The sequence below is a fragment of the Pinus tabuliformis genome, chromosome 7 (assembly GCF_031772625.1).
Source record: "Pinus tabuliformis cultivar Carrire ecotype Pingquan chromosome 7, CPIR1, whole genome shotgun sequence".
Lineage (NCBI taxonomy): Eukaryota > Viridiplantae > Streptophyta > Pinopsida > Pinales > Pinaceae > Pinus > Pinus tabuliformis.
The window spans coordinates 828236086-828257600 of NC_142293.1; the positions used below are offsets into that span (position 1 = coordinate 828236086).

General features: G+C 40.9%; 1 protein-coding gene across 2 annotated transcripts in view; it reads right to left on the reverse strand.

Annotated features, from left to right (window-relative positions):
- LOC149250174 (calmodulin-binding transcription activator 1-like) overlaps window positions 1–21064 on the reverse strand; it is a 161869-nt gene extending 140805 nt beyond the window's left edge. The window contains exons 1-2 of one of the 2 annotated variants that reach the window (XM_089458930.1): window positions 20516–21064; window positions 20015–20325 (exon numbers count right to left, since the gene is read on the reverse strand). In XM_089458930.1, the coding sequence (XP_089315056.1) occupies window positions 20015–20325; window positions 20516–21011 (807 nt within the window). In that variant the 5' untranslated portion in view covers window positions 21012–21064. Of the gene's footprint in view, window positions 1–20014; window positions 20329–20515 lie in introns of both variants that reach the window. The other variant, XM_089458929.1, reaches the window with a different exon arrangement.
- Window positions 21065–21515: the final 451 nt, after the last annotated feature.

The window sequence follows — 21515 nt, forward strand, 5'->3', positions numbered from 1 at the left end:
GAGCTTATTTATTATCATAGTTTGAACCATATTGGGGAACCGTCAGACACCGCTACATCTCATATATCAAGAATAGTCCTTTCATGAAAATATCGCTCTTAACATTATATTGTTGCCCTCAATCTACTCCCTCTGAATTGGAAGTTTCTTCAATCATAGTTATCAATCAAGGAGACTGCAACCCTTCCTTCGAGGTCTTAAGCTCTTGTCCATTTCATGTGCCATTCAAGTCATGGGATGGCTCTACATCCTTCTTGATCTCAACATAGAGGACTTGGTCCTCACTTCCTTCTGAAGTACTTGTTGATCCCAGGACAAGAGCAAGAGCATTAATAACAAAATAAATAAACATAATAAAAGTGTACCTGGTGATGAGGCAAGACTATATTTCTTTTCTAAACATGAGAGAGGCTCCTTTATTTTCCAGCACCAACTCTTTCTTGGGGTTGATTCTTCCTGCAATGTTTTACAATTAGATGATCCTCAAGAAGGATCTCCCATCTTCATCCAAGAAATTAGTGAAACAAATAAAATGCTATGCAGGAAGAATCACCAATAATCAATATGAATAAATTCACTAGTGACACAAACAAATGAGTCTTGAAAGTACTTAACTTTAATATGGATTATAGGAGGCTATCACCTCCCTTTGAGTGCTAACTCTTCTTGCAATGCTTCACATCATGATGATCTTTAAGAAGGATCAGCTTTCCTTATCCAAGACACCAGTAAATGAGGTATTCAAATATTGTGTAGGAGGAATAAACAAAAAGAGCAATGTCATAACATAAGCCTTGAAAATATTTATCTTCAATGAGGTTTGAAGGAAGTTATTAGCTCCAACTGAATTCGGCCTCCACGAATCACTATTGTCCATCAACCATATGTTATCGTCAAAAGAAATGCATTTTCTTGAGCGCCACCTGTATCCTTTATCTTCTTTCATTGGTAGCCAAGACCCTCCATCAATGACCTATGAATCTGCAACATACCCTTTTCCAAGGGTTTCTCTGAATTTATCATGGGCTACTTGAATAACTGAAAAGTTTCTTGTTGATCACATCATGAAAAAACTTTAAATCATACAAAGCTCTTTTCCATATCAAGGCCACTCCTAGGGTTTCTTCCAAACCCTAGCTTCAATCATGACTTAGGGTTTCCTCTAAATCTATCATGGGCTTCTTGTTGACCATATCGTATCAAGGAGTTTCACTCTAGGGTTTCATTGTTGTAGACCCATACCTTATCCAAATCTTCTTTGAGGGATTTCTCACATGCCCTAACCTACATTGAAAGAACAAAAGGATTTCCCTAGGGTTTTTCTTCAAGCCCTAGCATTATTTTAGGTCTCTGCCATTTTCATCCCTTTCAATCTACTCTCATCCATTGGTATCTTCATAGGGGTGATCTCACTAACTTTTCTTCAGCCCAGCTCTTATAGCATGTTAATTTTTCTTAAGACTACATTGTTCTTTGTTGTAGATAATTGCATTTACACAATTTTCAACATCTACTCATTGCATTCACCCAATAACATTATCAACATTAGCAATTATGTAGAGAGAACAATAAACAGCGAAATAAGAAAGATCAACAACATAAAAGCATGCATAAAGGGGACACCGGAATTTTGGTCAAAGACCAGGGCAAAACCCCACAAGGGGGAAAACCCATCCAAAATCTTCTTCTATTAGATATTCATCAATTGTTCAATTGAGATACAAAAAACATCAATAATAAAGTACATCAATCACATCAGGCCTACCAGGGCCAACCCAACTCAGTTCACAACTACGCTTGTGAACTGAACATCTGATCACAAGAGAGTTGTTTCCATATCACTGAAATGAATTCACAGTCATACATTAATGTACTTCTGCCAAGGCACTGCATCAAGGACCTTGTCATAGGGGTTCTGCCATCCTTATCAAACCAGAGGTCAAGGTGTTGCTAACATATAAGAAGTATTGTCACATCACGAAGGGTACAGCCACATGACACTAATATAGAGGAATTGACATGGAAGTACTGCTACAAGGCACTGTTACAACTATCATATATATTAATAGGTCACTACCACTATATAGGATATTCAGTATCACTGTCAACAAGGGTACTTACTCACTGATATATCTACTGTCAAGCATCATATAACTAGTTTGAATATATGCCAAGGTATTTTGTAATGCAGTCTCCATTTCTATATAAGTATCACATCCAACTTCTAACAATCATACTCAAAGGATGTAAGATCATATACTAAATGATAAAAGCAAGACACCTTTGTGAGTTACTTGCTTCATGAAGATAATACCAATTACAAAGATATGATCCATTCCAAGGTAAGAACAAGCCTCTACAAATGAGTAAATATGAGCTTCAACAAGACATGAGATCCACAGATATATATAAATCCTAGTGAGTCATTGTAGTGAAAGTGTGAGCAATTGAGATTGTGAAGCCGGTCATATGATACGAATCACTTGAATAGGGAATATCGGTCATAATGTGAAGTGCTACGGTCTGAGCCTCTATTGTATTGAACTTGTTTACAAAGTATAATGAAATGCAAGGCCACTGGCCATGAAAGCGATGTCGTTGTTTATGATGCCATTGACACTACTAAGCATATTTGATCAAAGCTTCGCAATAGATGTATGGACAACATTACTGTGGATATAACCCTTCAATATGACCCACTATGTGTCAAAGTAGAGTGTGATTTGTCGAGACAAAACAAGATATGAGACTGTAATATAATGACATATGATGCTTATTTGTGAATGTGTGTCATAGATACAATGACAGTGCCATTGTGCCATAGAGAGATGGTGTCATTGTGCCATGAAATTAAGTGAGCAATAGAGACAGATACGTTTTCCAAATACTAACAAAATCGAACCACCGTAAACTATGAGATCCACAGATATATATAAATCCTAGTGAGTCGTTGTAGTGAAAGTGAGAGCAACTGAGATTGCAAAGTCGGTCATATGATACAAATCACTTGAACATAGAACATTAATCATAATGTGAAGTGTTGCGATCCGAACCTCTGTTGTATTGAACCTATTTAGAAAGTATAATGAAATGCGATACCACTGGTGCTGAAAGCAATGCCTTTGTTTATGATGCCATCTACACTACCGAGCATATTTGATCAAAGCTTCACAATAGATGTATGGATGATATCACTGTAGAGATAACCCTTCAATATGAGCCATTGTGTGTCATAGTAGAGTGCGAGTTGTCGAGACAAAACAAGCTATGAGACTGTGATATAATGACATGTGATGCTTATTTGTGAATGCGTGCTATAGATGCAACGACGGTGCAACTTTGCCATATAGAGATGGTGCCATTGTGTCATGAAATTAAGCGAGCAATAGAGACATAGATACGTTGTATAAATACTAACAAAATCGAACCACCGTAAACTATAATTGAGTATGAACTGTGCGCCACCATAATAGAAGAGTGAACCATATATCAGTAATGCATGCCAGCGAGACTCAAGGAAAGCGAGCATAGAAATTACGAGTTTTGTATAAAGTGAATCATAGAGAATGGAACGAGCCACAAATAAGTCAAAACTGAACCAACGAACTTCAGAAACATATGAAGTATATCAAACCTTAGATATGTTTTTGTTGAATGCCCATATCCCATATTTATACACTTTCATATGATCGAATTGGTGACCAAGTCGACTTTATAATATGAGGAGAAAATTCTTAAACTTTGAATTTCACTTAAAAATAATATTAAATATATTTTGCCCAAATAGTTTAAAATGATATTTTTCTTTAATTGAATTCAACATTGGGCTTCTTTTGGGGCTTAGGGTTTCGAAATTCATCCCTACGCTGCCCAATTTTCAACAGCGCATTGTGTTCTCAAATAGATAATTTGCAAGCGAAGAAGAAGAAAGAAGACGCAGAACTAGGACTCGCAATTTTGTGCCCGAAATGTAGAAGAAGTCAACCACTGAAGGAGTGCCTAGTGGATCAAATTGATATCTATGCCATCTACACTAAAAAGCATTCAACAAGCAGGTTTCCCTCTTTGCCAGGGCTGAAAGATGTGTATCAAGAAGCAAAGGAACCAAAAAAACTATGCTTCATGGCCTAGAAATGACCATGGTCCCAAAAACCACAAGATATGACTCAAGATACATCTCAATATTTCAATTTTTGTTGGTCTAATCCTTCTATGCAATACTCTTCTCAAACGTGGAGCTTAGCTTCTCAACCATGGATGGCCCCTCCTCCTCAACAACTTTGGCAACAAGGATGGAGAAACCCAATGTATGGAGGGCCTCAACAAACCACCATGCAAACACCAATGCAAATTCTCCCTTCTCCACCGGTGCAAGCAACTACATCTACCCTTCCATGCCCTCAATTACCTACACAACCTATTACTAACACCAATAACATTAGACCCACTCAGCCAGCACAAGTTGTTGGGATGGAAACTTACCCCACTTATTTTATCTCTTCCCTGGATTGCCACGACATCCTCCTTCGATCAATCAAGGCCCTAGCCAAACAACACCCTTTGGTACACATTGAAGATCTTAATGAGGAAATTTCAAATGAAGAACCCGAACAAGAAATGTTTCCCAAACCTAAGAACCACAAGCTCCAAGGACCACCTTATCCTGGGACGCTGAATCTAGAAAAAACTTTAACCCAACTAGAATTTGATTTCTTGGGAGAACTTAAGAATGTATGTGTTAAAATTCCAGCATTCCAAGCAATCAAGGATGTCATAATATATTCGAAGGCAGTAAGAGAACTTTGCTTGAGGAAACTTGATTGGAAGAGGAAAGGTCACTAGGCCATTCATGTCATGGGAAAACTATTGAATCTTATCATGTGAGGGGTCCTTGCAGAAAAATACTCTGGTCCTAGCAGCCCAATAGTCAATGTGCAAATCAATAATACTATTATCCCAAACACATTGATTGACTTGGGTGCTACTATCAATGTAATGACACATGAAACCATGTAAACCATGGGACTTTCAATACTTATACAAACTCCCACTATACTTCAATTAGTCAATAGGTCTACTATTAAGCCCAAAGGAATCCTAGAAGATGTGGTGATATCTGTAAATTCCTGGGAGTATACCATAGACTTCATGGTCCTCCATCCTAAATCTTCTTTGAGGAGATACCTTCTTATTCTAAAACAACCATGGTTGGCCACTACAGGCATGTATATTAGGTGTAGGTCTAGGAGTATGACAATCTCCCATGGCACTACCATCAAACAATTGACTTTATATCCACCTGTTAAACCCAATGTGGATTATGAAGCACGTACTTGCGCAGATAGGGAAGAATGTGATGAAAAGAAAGCCGCCCATCAAGTACTTGACATAGATCAATATCCTGTTGTTAGAGATAAAATAGAGGATGATAAAATCAATTATTTCATTGTCTCCTCCTCTTCATCTAGAAACACACATACCCTTGAGCGTATTATACAATCTGAGGTACAAGCCTATCTAGCTTTGACTAATGCTTCATCACCCGAACATGAGTCCTCAATTGAGGAAGACCAAATGTCAACCATAGAAACCATCGAAATAAACCCTAAGAAAACCTTGAAAATCAAACTAGGACTAACACAATAGAAAAAAGATTGACTAGTCAAACTATTGCAAAAGCATGGTGATGCCTTTCCATGGTCTTACGTGCACACAAAAGGGATCCATCCAAATCTGTGCATACACCATATTTATATCAAGTAAGGATCAGGACCTGTTAGACAACCTCAACGTAGGATGAACACTACAATGAGGGATATGGTAAAAGAAGAACTACAGAAGTCGCTTACAGTTGGGTTCATTTACCCAATTTTTGACAGTCAATGGGTCTCATCCTTAGTCATATTTCCCAAAAAGAATGGAAAGTGAAGTATTTGTGTGCACTGTGGACTATAGAGAGCTAAACAAGGCCATGCACAAATATCACTTCCCTCTTCCATTTATTGACCAAGTCCTAGATACACTTGCAAGGAAGAAGTATTTCTCCTTCCTTGATAGATTCAGTGGGTATAACTAGATCCAAATTTCTATGGAAGATCGGGATAAAACAACATTTACCTGTCCATGGGGAGCATTTTCCTATCATGTGTTACAATTTGGGTTTTGTAATACTCCAACCACATTCCAGAGAGTTGTGATTGGAATCTTTTCTAATCTTGTTCATGACTACATGGAAATTTATATGGATGATTTCATAAGTTATGGTGATGAATTTGATGAAGCACTTGCCAATTTGGTAAGAAATAAACAAAAAAAAAACTTAGTACGATGTAAAGAAAATAATGTTTCTCTTAGTATTGAAAAATGTTGCATGATGTTAACTGATGGAACTGTACTAGGGCACCATATTTTAGAGAAAGTTATATAGGTGCATCCTGCTAAAATAAAGGTGATACTTGACCCACCTATTCTGCATTCGTAGAAAGATGTACAAAGTTTCCTAAGACATGCTAGATACCATAGTCATTTTATTGAATATTTCTCACATAAAGGTTGTCCATTGTTTGCATTACTTAACAAAAAATTTTGAGTTTTTGTGGATAGATAACTACTAGCATTCCTTTAAAGATCTTAAGCTCCACGTGTTGCAAGGTCCTATGTTGAGAGGGCCTAATTAGTCCCTTTCATTCCATATCTCCACAAATGCGTCAAACATTGCCATCGTAGTTGTGTTAGAATTGTTACCACACAATCTCGCAGGGCCCTAAGGAAGGGAAACCTAACGGACAACTTCTAGACTAAGTGACAACAATGGGACAATCACCCGTTGTCACCTCAGTCAAGGTCCCCTGCTCTTTACGAACTTTCATTGATGGAAGAAGTCCCAGTAAGAAGGGAATCACTTAGGATGGATAGATCAATGATTTAGGTATGAAGTGATTCCACCAAGCTCATTTAGGGAGAGACATGACAATGGCTCAATGCTTCAAGGAAGCTAACATGCTCTCCAAGAAAAGCTCTAAGATGAAGAGATCAATACCTAGGGTTTATAAGTTTACTTAGTTTAGAAACCCTTCATGCACTTTTTCTGATTTATTCCTACCTACTTGTTAATTTTCCTTTAATAAGTTATTTACAAAGTAAATACTAAAAATAAACACCAGTGCATGCTCAACATATTACAGATCAGCAACTAAAAGAAACAAGAACAAACACACCACATGACACCATTATTTTTGGACCAATGTCCCCGGAAAAACCCAATGCGGGAAAACGGTGCAGCTATCTGAGGGTTTTCTTATTAAGCAATATCAGAGTACAATCTAGGTGTCGAAACTGGCCTACCCAACAGAGAATTTCCTTAGCAGCTATACCTCACAGTTTGAGAGAAATCTCCTGGCTAAAACCCCGGAAAATCCTTCCAGCAGCTCCTCAGCACAAAACTGCTCCTGCAACCCCAGCGTTTGCCCAATCTGGACTGCGTCAACCCCTCTCTGTCTCACGTTGGCCCTGCGTCAGCCATTCTAGACCTGCGTCAGACCTAGGAGGCCCTGCGTCAACTCTAGGAGCCTCTACGTCAACTGCGCTAGCCCCTCTGGTGCTTTGTGCAATACTTGGCTGCCTCTACATGGCCCTGCGTGAGCCCTTGCTGGCTCCGCGTCACTCTCCTTGGCTATTGTGCTGCTCTCTTAGCACACTCTCTGCCTTCTCTATTTCTCTGTACTCAATTCCCCTCAGCTGCTCTCCCGATCACTGATTCTATCTCTCTTAGCAAACCCCGCTCTAGAGAATAGAATGACTGATCATCTGGTGTACTCTCCAAATGACCCTCAAGCCTCCTCTTATACGTTTCCTATTGATATCTCAACGGCGGAGATTAAGTGCCTAATCAACGGCTAAGATTAGATCTGGCTATCCATGTCTTTTGGACCACTCTAACACAGATTCATATCAATACACACTAATATTTTATTTTCCCTAAGTTTAGACTTAGGGACTCCATTAAAAATATTAATTATTTTAATATCTCCTGATCTATTTAGAATATGCCCAAACCCTTTATGAGTATTGGAGATCTCATGTGCCCCAACCTTTCCACCAAATTTCGTGGCTAGAGCACATCCGATGCTACCCCAAATCAACACTCCCTCTTAGCGAGGACTGTGCTCTAGCAATACTCCTCACTAAGTATTACTATGATCATCCGGCAAGGGTACCTTTGCCGATGCTAAGCCTTCCTGCCCAACATCCTCTGCACTGTTGCCCCCTGTATTGCTGCCCATGGTTCTGTCACTGCCACTACTGCATTTGTACGACATCTCCCTCTGCATCCGTGTTGTTGCTGGTCCTTCCTCCCAGCACTGCATCTACATTGTACCTCCTCTCATCATGTTGCATCGTGCTGCCCACTATTGCACTGCAACTCAGTTACTGAGAAGTAAGTAACTGATATCCCAACTAACCCTCTTGTTGGGCTAGAAACACCCACTGATGTTGAAGCTCCCTCTACCGCTGACAATTGCTCCCTCTCTGACCTTTGCGCTGCTGCAACAACTCCCTATATCTCGCGCCGTTGCACACCTCTCTGTGCCATCTTGCACTGGTGCAACACTCCTGTGCCTCCCGCACTGCTACAGCCTGCTAGCTCTGTGTTGTCTCGGGACTCCTGCACTGTAGCTCCCCCTGCCGCTCCATCCGCATCCATCTCTATCCACTCAGCTAGTCCTGCTACTCCTCGTCGAGGCTCTCGTAGCAAGGTCTAATCCAAGAGGCTGGGTACCTCAAGGATCCTACCCCTCATCGCCTGTAGTCCATCTGACTACAGCTCGATGTCTCCCCACTTCCGCTCAAGTGGTACATGTGCACTCGTGGCACGATCATCGTCTGTCAAAACTTCCTTCTCTTCCCGTGTTGGTGTTGCCTTAGTCTCGGAAGACTCTCCCTTACTCTTCTTCCTTAGGCACTGGGTCGCATAATGACCCATCTCCCCACAGTGGAAGCACTTGATCTTGGAGAGATCTTTCTTCTTCCACTTCTCTTGCTTTCCCTCAGATGATAGGGCCACATCCTCCTCCTCCTACTTGACCTTGATCCCTTTGTTGTTGCTACCTGTCTTTGACTGTCGTTTGATCTCTTCCTGGCGAAGAGTTGCCCACATCTCATCCCAAGGTAGGAGAGTCCCTCTGCCCAGGATGCTCTGGAGAAACACTTCCCACTCTTCTGAGACAGCATTCAGGGCTATCCTTACCATAAGCTCCTGATCCGGTGTCGCTCCTATAGCAGTCAACTAATCTCGGATCTCATTCAGTCCTCCGAGGAAGGAGTCAATGGTTTGACCCTTCTTCATCTGATACGACCTCATCTGGTTCTCGAGCAACGTTCTTCTCTACACAGAAGTATGCTGGTACAGGTTCTTGAGAGCCTCCCACATCTCAACTGCCTTTTCCTTCTCGGCTATATGTGGTACCACATGATCCTTGACCCCGTCAAGGATAATGCACTTGGACCTCGCCATCGCCTCTTCGTATTTGTCACTATCATTTGGGTCGACTGGGATAGCTATCGTCTTCAAGGCGAAGTTCTTGACACGATTCCTGTCAAGCACTGATAAGATTTTGGCCTTCCAAACTGCGAAGTTTGATGCTCCGTCCAATCTATCCTGGTCTCTTACCCCGTGTAGTGCCATGACGCTCCTCTACTTCGCTCCTAGAAGTTCTCTGTTCGACTCCTCTAAGTCTCTACTTCTCGTCTGGAAGTTCTCTTCTGGACTCCCTCTGAGTCCTGATTTCCCTTCTGGAAATTCTTTTGCCGCTTGTCAAGATGCCCCCTACTCTGATCGTCTTGTGCAACTGCACTGTTGATCCAGGTTCCTCGGCTAGAAACCCTCGATAACAACTCCTCTGGCCCTGCTCTATCAGGTACTATTCTGACTACAGTACCTCGCCAGCTTCACTCTGCAATATTTCTGCAGCCTTCTAGACTCCAACAACTGCCTCTCTGTGAACTGCGTCAGCTCCTCTCTACCTCACGCTAGCTCTGCGTCACCCCAGATGGGTCTGCGTCAGCCCTCTGACCCTCTGCGTCAGCAACACTGGACTCTTTGAGGCTCTGCGCAGCGCCCGACTTCTTCTACGTGGTACTGGCTAGCTCTGTGTCACACTTCTTGGCTTTTGCGCTGCTAGAAACAGCTTTTGTCACTTCGGGCCAGCTATTTTCTACTGCTATTTCTCCGCTCGGCTGACGTCTTTTAGTCCCCCCGTGATCTGCAATCTCGCTCTGATACCATGTTGAAATTTCTAAGTTTACTTAGTTTAGAAACACTTCATGCACTTTTCCTGATTTATTCCTACCTACATGTTAATTTTCCTTTAATAAGTTATTTGCAAAGTAAATACTGAAAATAAACACCAGTGCATGCTCAACATATTACAGATCAGCAACTAAAAGAAACAAGAACAAACACACCACATGACACCATTATTTTTGGACCAATGACCCCGGAAAAACCCAATGCGGGAAAACTAGTGCAGCTATTTGAGGGTTTTCTTATTAAGCAATATCATAGTACAATCTGGGTGTCGAAACTGGCCTACCCAACAAAGAATTTCCTTAGCAGCTATACTTCACAGTTTGAGAGAAATCTCCTAGCTGAAACCCCAGAAAATCCTTCCGGCAACTACTCAGCACAAAACTACTCCTGCAACCACAACGTCTGCCCAATCTGGACTGTGTCAGCCCCTCTCTGCCTCACGCTAGCCCTGCGTCAGCCCCATGAGGCCCTACGCCAGCTCTGGGAGCCTCTACGTCAACTGCGCTAGCCCCTCTGGTGCTCTGCGCAGCACTTCGTTGCCTCTGTGTGGCCCTGCATGAGCCCTTGCTAGCTCTGCGTCACTCTCCTTGGCTGTTGTGCTTCTCTCCCGGAACACTCTCTGCCTTCTCTGTTTCTCTGTACTCAATTCCCCTCAGCTGCTCTCCCGATCATTGATTCTATCTCTCTTAGCAAACCCCGCTCTAGAGAATAGAATGACTGATCATTTGGTGTAATCTCCAAGTGACCCTCAAGCATCCTCTTATACTTTTCCTGTTGATATCTCAATGGCCGAGATTAAGTCCCTAATCAACAGCTAAAGATTAAATCTAGCTTGATCCATGTCTTTTGGACCACTCTAACACAGATTCATATTAATACACATTAATATTTTATTTTCCCTAAGTTTAGACTTAGGGACTCCATTACAAATATTAATTATTTTAATATCTCCTGATCTGTTTAGAATCTGCCCAAACCCTTTCTGGGTATTGGATATCTCATGTGCCCCAACCTCTCCACCAAATTTCGTGGCTAGAGCACATCCAATGCTACCCCAAATCAATAGTCAAGACTCTAAAAGATGAGGTCGGACCTCTCAAAGGATCTCTATGTGATGATTTAACACTTCCAAAAGGCTCTTTGCTCCCTTTGATAGACCTAAGATAGATTTATGCTAGACCTAGGATTTTATGAATAATCGTGGGAAGAAATGCTTCCAAAGTACTCACTAGGTCAAGACAAGGGAGGAGAAAGGGTTTCTTGATTTATTCCAATTAATACTATGCTCATACAACCCTCAAGAAAGCCACCTATCCAAGGAAATACAAGCTAGGTTTCCCTTCTAGGGCACAAGAATTTATGGTTGTATTATCGTGAGAAATCAACCAAAATTGGAGGCACTCTAGACAAAACCTCAAAGAAGAGTTTTGTCAGAACGGAATCCAAAAACTCACTCCCTAAAGGAATTCGCTTGATGACATAGCTAGTCGTCCTAGGAAACAGAAGCCAAAAATTTGAGGAGAAAAGATGGAGAAAAGAGGAGTTGATCACCAAACTTCTTGGACCAGTGCCTAGTGCTTTGGGCTATGGAGTCTAAGATGATTCAAAATTAGCCAAAACCATCCTTAAGGAAGCTAAAGATTGATGCACTAGCAACGAACCTTTAGCATTTACCCACCCAATATTTATGGAGTTTTATAGAAGGAAAACAAAATTTCATCCACTAGGAACATTCATCATTTTCCATACAATGATTAATGTTAGCCACCATTTTGTGGGTGATATCCCTAGAAAAAAGAAAAAAAAAATTCTAGAAGATGGTCCTCAGCCAGCAGCGCCCTGGAGCCACCAACTATCTCGTTGTGCCATTTCTTCGCCACTTGAGCCAGCCATGTGGTCCCTCACCCATTTGTTATGGTCGTATGTTGAAGGCGGGTCTCCCAAACTAGAAGGTATGCTTTGTCATTTGATAATTGAGTATTGTAGTTTACTTATTATGGAAATTTTTGGGCATGGATTAATGGGGGGATTCGGTGGAAAGAGTGGGCTAGGTCTGTGTTCTTGTCCCCTAGACCTCTTTCTGATGTTAACCTTGGAGCCTAGTCCCATGGAATCTCTTTTACTGACCTTTGGGCTTAAAGAATGGTACTTCATGGGAAACCCTAAAGTTGGTTGCGTGGTCCCGCTCCTTCATCCACATATATCACTCCCCTTCCGCTCATTATAACCCCATTCGTCATTCCTCCCACCCGGGTCCACATTCCTCCACTGAGTCCACATAGGGTTAGCCTTCCCCTTCCCCTTGCCCACACCCTGGGTTGGGCCTGAAATGATGCCCCTGAGGTTGATGCCACTGAAAAGAAAAATAAAAGCATAATTAGCCACATTCAACAGGGAAATATACCACAAAATGCAAAAGATGGTCAGGACAAACACATTTAGCACGTGGGCAAAAGTCAATACATGAACTCTACCCCATTATCATGGCCATCACCCTGGCTCCTACAGGCCTTAGATGAACCTCCTTTATCATTCAAGAACGCATGATTTTCCCAACCCCTGGTGGGCAATGAACTGCCCTACCCTAAAAGGGGAATCCATTGTTATACCTTACACATCATGCTCTTATCCCTTAAGCCTCGAGCAGTTAATCAAAGAAAAAACATAAAATGCAAAAGACATAAAGATAGGTGGAAAAATCAAGGTCGGGGCACCTCATGTACCACGATTGCTCCCTCCTATACATTATATACCCAAGTGTGGCCTTATCTTTCGCTAGCTACCCTAGTACCCCAGCATGTGGCCCAGGGCTACCCCTTTTCATTCCCTACTCTATGCATCTCTTTATCACATGCCACCACCCTTTGAAGGGTGTACCTTAGACATACTATCCCCTTTATAGGTAGAAACCACCTATTAGGATACTTGGTTAACCCCATTTGGAGCTTGGAGACATTAGGACATGCCAAAGCCCACTATGTAAAGGCATGCCATTGTGAAGTGCTCACCTATTGTCCATGGTTTGTAAGCTCTTTAACTTGATTTCCTTTGATGACTTGTTGTAGTGGAAGGCTAGGGGATGCATTGGATCTTATGCAAGATTGCAGATGGTCTCCATTTTGGGTTTGGTCTCCCTATACATGGTCCTAACCCTCCCGAGGGCTACATTGGCACATGTAGGCTATGTGTTGAGAGCCACGGACCTCCACGGCAGTAGACAACACCCCATGGATCCCAAAAGATGTTCAGAGATTGCTCGAGATACACCTATTGGACGAGGAAAATGTACCTAGTTCACCATGTCCAGCGGGCCCCACAATGGTACTATACACTTGGCAGATGACCCAGGACTTGTATGTTGATGTGGCATCATTACACCATCATCTGAGCCCTACAGATGGTCTCCAGGCATCTTCGACCTACTTGGAGGCCCATGAGGTTACCTATGTGCCCTCACACCCATTGGGAGCATCACAGGTTTATTACTTGGAGAACAAGGGGCCAACCCCTTGTTCACTACTTTTGGGAGTCCTATTCATCATTGTGGCACTTATGGACTTCATCAAGCTTCTTAGAAGGCCCAACGACATGTATTATTGATCATTCGACCTCTTGAGAGGCTTATTCTTTTGTTTATGAGCTAGTTTGGTGGGCTTGTCACCAAAAGTTAGTTGTTTGCACATTGTTTTATTTTAGGGGCTAATGTAGGCCCAAGTAGCTAAGTCAAACTCATTAGAAGTGTATAAATAGAACTGGTGAGGATTCATTTTAGCATCATCACTTGGATTTGGAATTGTTATTTCTTTATAAATTTTCGCTATCCTTCCTAGAGGACGAATTTTTAGAGCATAGAATGAATTTTGATGTTTGGATAATTTTCATATGTCTTGGAGCTTCTTGTTGGCAAGTTTTTGGATGGTTAGATATATTCTTATACATGTAAGTAAATTCTAATGATATTCTTTCTTTCTAATTTTGTCACATACATTGTTGTTGGGATTTCACTATACCAAGGTTTATTTGTTGCATCTCTTATGCAAAGTTGTGGAAATTTTGTTTCTGGATAGTGAATGTTTCATGTATAGGCCATGTATAATGAATGAATGTTCCTAGGGATGTTTCATTATTGAAGTTCATCTTGACAAGCCATTTACCTTGCAAAACGAAGTATAAAGTCTTTGAAGTTGCTTTTGTTGTTGCCCTAGGGCCAAGCGAAATCATCTTTGAAGCCTCCTTGACCTAGAAAATTCAAAGGTCCATAGTCATAATTCTACCTGACTCTAATCTCTCCAAAGGATTCGGCACTGGTGCACCCAAAGATGATCACCTTAAGCCTATTTTCCTTCTCCCCTTTCCTCTTCTCTAGGTCTAGTCCTCTAGGTCACCTAGGGCATTAATTATCTCACAATCTAGCCATCCAAATACTTCGATTTTTGGTCCACAACTGCATTGGTGTGTCTTCAAGAAGCCCTCTAAATTTCATGAGATTCTGACAGTGGGATCTTGAGATATCGCAAGCCCTAGCTCGAAGACCAATTCTTGCCCTTGGTTTCCCTTAGGCTAAAAACCTCACTGGGATCCTTGTATTGCCTTTCATTGAAAATTCATTCCTTGATCCATTTCCCTCCCTAATTTGGTCAAGCATATCATTAGTTTCTAAATCCTATCCCCTTGACCAAACCTCGGGTCCACTTGGTCCTGTGTGGTCCCATGCACTATCAAGGTTAATTCTAAAAAGATCACCACAAACTCAAGTTTCCACAAGAATTCTAGGACTTAGGGATCTCCTTTATAAGACACATACTCAAAACCTAACCCTAGAAATTTTCCCCAAGCCCTTCCTAGAGAGCCTTCCATCTTGTCTTCCAAGACAAGCAAGCCACATATTTGAGCCTCTCTTGTGAATAGGCTTCCAGGATCACCCCTCGCCCTATCATTGGTCCATCCATTTCATGATCCTTATAATAATGGGTCTCCTCCCATCGGTGAAAATTTGTAAAGAGTAGGGAGCCTTAGTCAAGGTGACAGTGGGCTATCGCTCCATTGTTGCCCTTAGCCTAGTAGTAACCCTTCAAGGATCCCCTTTTAGGACCCCTGCTAGTTTGAACGGTAACAAGTAACATATGCAATTGCCAACCAAGAAGCTTTCCAACAATGATTTTCAACAATTAGGGCACAATAACATTAACCTAGTTGCAACAATTGCATACACTAGACAAAATTCCAAGAAAATATTCAACAAGAAGCATTTAAAATATGACAACATGAAATATCCATCCACAAATCATAAGATAGCTCCAAAGAAGATTGAAAATTTCAGCTCCAAATGTCAAAATGTATCAAAGAAACTCTAATAGTCTCCAAAGAAAAAGTGTGGGTTTCCTTTCACAAGAGAAGAATCCAAGTGATGATAATGAGTTCCCACAAATGAGACTCACTTCCATTTATATGAGTCTCTCTAAATCGAATTAGCTTAATGAGCCCCCAAAATTATACAATAATGTGCTAAAAACAAGTCTTGGTCATAAGTCGACCAAGTAGCTATCACAAGTTATGAATTAGCCATCCATATGCAAGCCGAGTTGATGATGTCATGATGATGTAGGGTCATTGGAGGGCCACGTCGAGTCGTCTAAGTGCCATGAGAGAGAGGGCTCCAATAAAGATGGATTAGGGGATGACCCCCAATTTTCCATGGAAGTCATCATGTGGGGCCCCAAAGTGGGTTTGGGGCACAAATGTTGATCTCATGGGTCTCTGGATGAAAGAAAAGCATGTACACTGCTCCAAATGAGGGCTCTAATGATGGTGCCTACCCTCCCAAGTCTCAAAGGTGAGACAAACCTTCTCTAGGCCCAAAGTCACATGGTTCGGGGTCGAGTTCAAGTTCATCAATGATAAGGTTCAGTTTGTGTTCAAACTTTTTGATGAGGTTTGCCATTAGGTTTGTCTATATATATATATATATATATATATATATATATTAAGTTTAAAATGAAATATAGGATAAAATAGTAAGATATAAACATCAATAAACATAAAAATTGCTATCACGAACATGGAAATTGCAAGGAGAGATTATAAGCTTGAGTTGTGACATGAGGTTATGAGTTTTGATCTATGGACTTGGTCAATGGCTATGAGGTTCGATGGGGCTTGCCGAAGCTCAAAAAAAATTTAAGGTTCGCCAAAATTCGAACTTGAAGTTTAAAGTTCCTCGAACCTTGTGACATTGTCTGGGCCTTAGATCAGCTGCCATGATCATGTTAAGTTAGTCGAAGCACACTGGTCCAAGTGCAACATCTCACGAATAATGTGGGGCAATGAACAAACTGTTGAAAGTGTTGAGGGTGCCCATGGCATCAAATGATGCTCTAACACATGATGGAGTCCCATGGCTCTCAACGCATCCCCTAGGGGTTTCAATATGATCCTCTAGTGGGACTGGGCCCCAATTAAGTTGCCCAACCCATGATGAAACCACCTACAAATTACATATAAGATCCAAAGTGCTTCCTCACCATTAGGGACAATGATACATTAGTGCATCTAAGCGAACCAAGCTTGTTATTCAAGGGCACATTGAAACCTCATAATGGGCTTCCCTTCCAAATTTGGGGCCTTAATCTTGTAATAGTGTTAACTCCCTAGGTGGGAGTGGCTAATAAACAAGGTACATCGAGGTCATGTGAATAATGATGAGGTGGATAGGGACATAGGGGTCTCATAGCCAAAAACCATGTGGTTCAAGGGTGGTAATCATAAGGGATGTCCACATATTAGGTGTATAGATGTAGGAGGGAGCAATCATGGATACATGAATTACCCTGGCCTTTGTTTTTCCACCCTTCTCCATTTGCCTTTTTCTTTTTCTTGATTTTTTCATTGTATTACTACTCGGGGCTCTACGAGGTGAGACTCGAGAGCATGCTATGTATGATATAAGTAGTTATTACCCCCTTAAGGTAGGGCAGTTCATCACCCACCAAGGGTTGGGACATGCATGGGTTCCTTAATGATGTGGGGGCACTAATGGGGGCCCTAGGAACTAGGGTGATGGCCATAATTAAGAGGTAAAGCTCATGTTTGGCTTTTTCCCGCATGCTAATATAATGTCCCAGCCATCTTTTGCATTTTATAATATTTTTTTCTTTTGTTTCTTGCTTGTGGCCATGATACGCTTTTAACTTCTTCCTTTTTTAGCTACATCAACCTTCGGGGCAATATTTTCAGGACCAAACCAAGCATGTGGACAAAGGGAGGGGGCGTACCAGTGCCTTGTGGACCCAATGGTCATGTTGAGCTAAAAAGGGAAGATGATGAAATAGGGCTTGTAATTTGCAGAGGGGAAAGAAAAATGTGAAATGGAAAAACAGGACCGCACCACCAAAATCAGAAGATGTGTGCAAGAAGACGAAGTCCATGAAATTTTGAAAGCTTGCATCACAGTCCTCACAGAGGCCAAATTGTCAACAAACGAATTGGGTACAAGGTACTCTGTCAAGGGTACTATTGGCCCACCATCTTCAAGGATGCCAAAGAGTATGTCAAAAGGTGTGACGGTTCTCAACCTATGGGCAGGTTGGTGCAATCAAACGAAATGCCAATACAACCATAACTGGTGTTGGAGCTCTTTAACAATTGGGCTACTGACTTTGTGGGACCCATAAATCCCCCCTCCCATCAAAATTCCTATATCCTTGTTTACACAGACTACATGACCAAATGGATAGAAGCCAAGGCACTACCAACAGCAACTGAACAAGCAGTTGTGGAATTTATTCATGAAGAAGCCTTCACAAGGTTTTTGGGATTACACAAGAAATTGTTACCAACCTAAAGGCTCTCTTTCAGCTTTCCCTCGAGGTAACTCAACATATTCTATCAGTACTGCTCTGAGCCTTGTAGGAACGCACTCTGTTTTGTGTTCACACACAAAAAACAACACTATAGATGGATTTCATTGAACTTGACATTTATATTAAGACAATGCCCTACTTTACACGGCAAGATCTTGATGACTAATTGACAGAGGGTATATGACCTATTTAGTATTTGTAACCCTCCCTTGCTAATAATGTCAGTATTAACCCATTTGTTCTTTTTTTCCTGCCTGGGCCCACAAATAGGCACCCAAGTCAGCAGCACTGGGATCCAGCAAGTTAAGTCTGTCTCAACCATTGTTGCGAACATCGCGATTGGGATTAAATCGGTGAGGGTCTGAAATTGGAAAAAATCATAAAAATCGGCAAAATTATTAAAAAAAAAAATACAAAAATCAAGATTTTTTTGGGAAATAATCGCGATTTTTTCAAAATGAAAAAATCGCCGATTTAATCGTTTCAGGGAAAAAATCGTGATTTTCGCAACACTGGGCTCAACAAAGTCACTGTTTTTTGTCTGACTTGGCAGAGTCACAGATCTTGTATGACTCGGAGAGTCAACGACCAGTTCAGACTAGTTTGGACCCAAAACTGTCTCACTCAACCAAGTCACTGTTTTTGGTATGACTCGGCCGAGTCACCAATTTTTTCTGACTAAGCCAAGTCAATGACTAGCTCACACTGGTTTGGACACAAAACCAGCCAGACTTCAGATGAAACTGAAAAATGCACATTAAGGACATTCACTTCAGAAAATATATCATTTTGTGATACTGAATTTTGAAATAGGAAGACAAGATCATCAAGTACAAGATATTGCAGAAAGATTTGAAGTTACACAAATAGATGCTAAGTATAAAAAGAAAACAGATTGAGTGCATGAACACCAACCCTAACATCTCTGAGGTTCTACTAACAACATTAGTAAAAAAACATAATGATAATAATATATAAATAAATAAAAATGAGATGGAACTCTCTAGGAATTTTTGGTTTAAGGAAACAGTGGGACGTGTGAAGGAAGGCAGTCTACCAAAAGCAGTACTAGGTATTCACATAAAACTAAGAGATTAACAGATGCATGATGAGCAAGCCTGAGCTAGAATTGTATTTGAAGGAAAATTTAGACACAGTCTCGAGATGAATATCGAAAAACCACAAGAGTCAATACAAATTCAACAACTCCAACAGTTAACTCTAGACATGTCACATCAGCCATATTCTGGAATAGGAAAATATTGATTACATTGAATCCGGAAAGGCTGAGGAATTGTTAAGATGTGAAATTGGGAGATAGATTAAACTGAGGAAGACATTATCAATGCAAGGTATCAAAAAACAAAACAGTTCTTGAACATAGCAGCAACAAATGGTCAGGAAAGAAAAGACCATTTTTATCATTACTTTTCCTCAGCTGAATAATCAAACCACTGTTTTGCACTGTGGGACTAGTTTACTCTTTAACCATTAGCTAATATCATTTTGATAGGAGAAGCACAAATACACAGTCACCAGAAAATGACAGGCTTCACCCTATTAAAAATATGATTCATATGCATGTGAGTCATAAGCATCTTTATCTTACAGTTGGACAAAGTCCTGACCTATTTTACATAAAGTACATTTCTAAGATTTTAAGTACTGTGTGTATTGTTTTACTGGTCCAATTGTTGAATGGCAGATCTTGGTATTAAACTCTTTTCTCGCATCAAATAAGTTAACACTCAACAGTATGGTCAAATTCTAACTCTTTCACTCTCCCAGAACAAATGAAACACCTTGAGTGAATGCACTGAGAAAGATGTCTCATGCAACAACGTACCTGAATTGCAATATTTTGAATGTCTGACCTAGCCAAGAGTTGATGATTCCCGTCTGCAAAAACTGATTTTCCACCATTTAGATCATCTGTGACAAAAGTTTCCCGTTTGCAACCTGTCTGTCTTCTTCTGATCTCCTCACTAACCATAGTCTGCATGGAAGTGACCTTTGGATCATAAGCAGCATTCATCAACCCAGCTGTGGAATGTTTTCGCACCTCTGTCCACATAGGTAAGTTGATGCTTCTACTAGGATTAAATTCACTGCCTATAGATTCCACATTCTTGTTTTGGCTGAGAAAATCATTCCATCCTGCTAAATCCAAGAACATGCAAGGAAAGTAAGTTTGCCAGAGAAATCACCTGTTTCCAAGGAAAGAAATATCTCTTTTTCAAGTCAATCTGTAGTTTGAAAGCACCTAGTAAGGTGATCAACTACTTGGTCATATTAATAGCAAAATTTTATTAGAGATAATCTTTAAAGCACTGTTTCCTAGCCTTACCTTGACCATGCAATAGACCTGATGCTTCTCCATTACTGTAAGGACTCAAGTTGAGGCTTGAAAAATGTGTATTACGTTGATTCTCGCCATCTTGCCTGAAACAAAGTCCAGAATCTGACTGCTGTAATTCAAGGAATGGATATTGCCCAGAGCTAGTTTCATGTAGATCAAGAGCACCACAGTTGGCTTGATTTTCTGCTAGTAGCTCTGTGAATGCCTTTGAATATGATACTGGCAGTTGAGTCCTTGAATCAATCACTAGGCCCTCAATTTGGTTAACACATAGACGAGAAGCTTGTTCTCCTGAAGAAGATTCAACTTCAATGGGGGGAGAGCCACCAACATCGTCTCCAGACTCACCTTCTTCACATTCAGAAGAGTGAGTAGGCCCATTCCATTCAGCTGTGCTTGGACTTGAGGCATAAGTGGTTTGTGACTGTAAAGTGGATGAATTTGCCTGAGTTGAGCAATCAGGAAAAGTTTGTTGGCCCCTCATATTTGCACTTTGCAAAGCTCTCTCTGTGTTTAGAGAGCGTACTGCAGACCTGTTACCCTGAATGTAACCAGATATAATAATCAGTATAGAAAACATGCATGTATATACACACTCAATATTAAAATGCACAAATTACTGCATAAGATTGGGAATAAATATCATGTTCAGGACACAAGCAACTTTCCATATTAAGAATTTGAAAAAAAACTACATTTAAACTAAATCTGGTGTCACAATTATTTGGAAAGATCACCATTCCAATTTGCCCATGTATTTCTCATCCTTTTCTCCATATGATACAAATGGAACAGGATATAAAAGGATTGGTGAATATTATGGTGGGGCATGGGAATCATTCATATGATAAGAAATTAAGGCCTCGTTGAAGGAGAGCTTTCCAGGATGCGTATAGAACCATGCCCAGAAAGCTTATATATATAATATGACTGAGAGATGATTATGTTAATTTGGGGTAGCATCGGATGTGCTCTAGCCACAAAATTT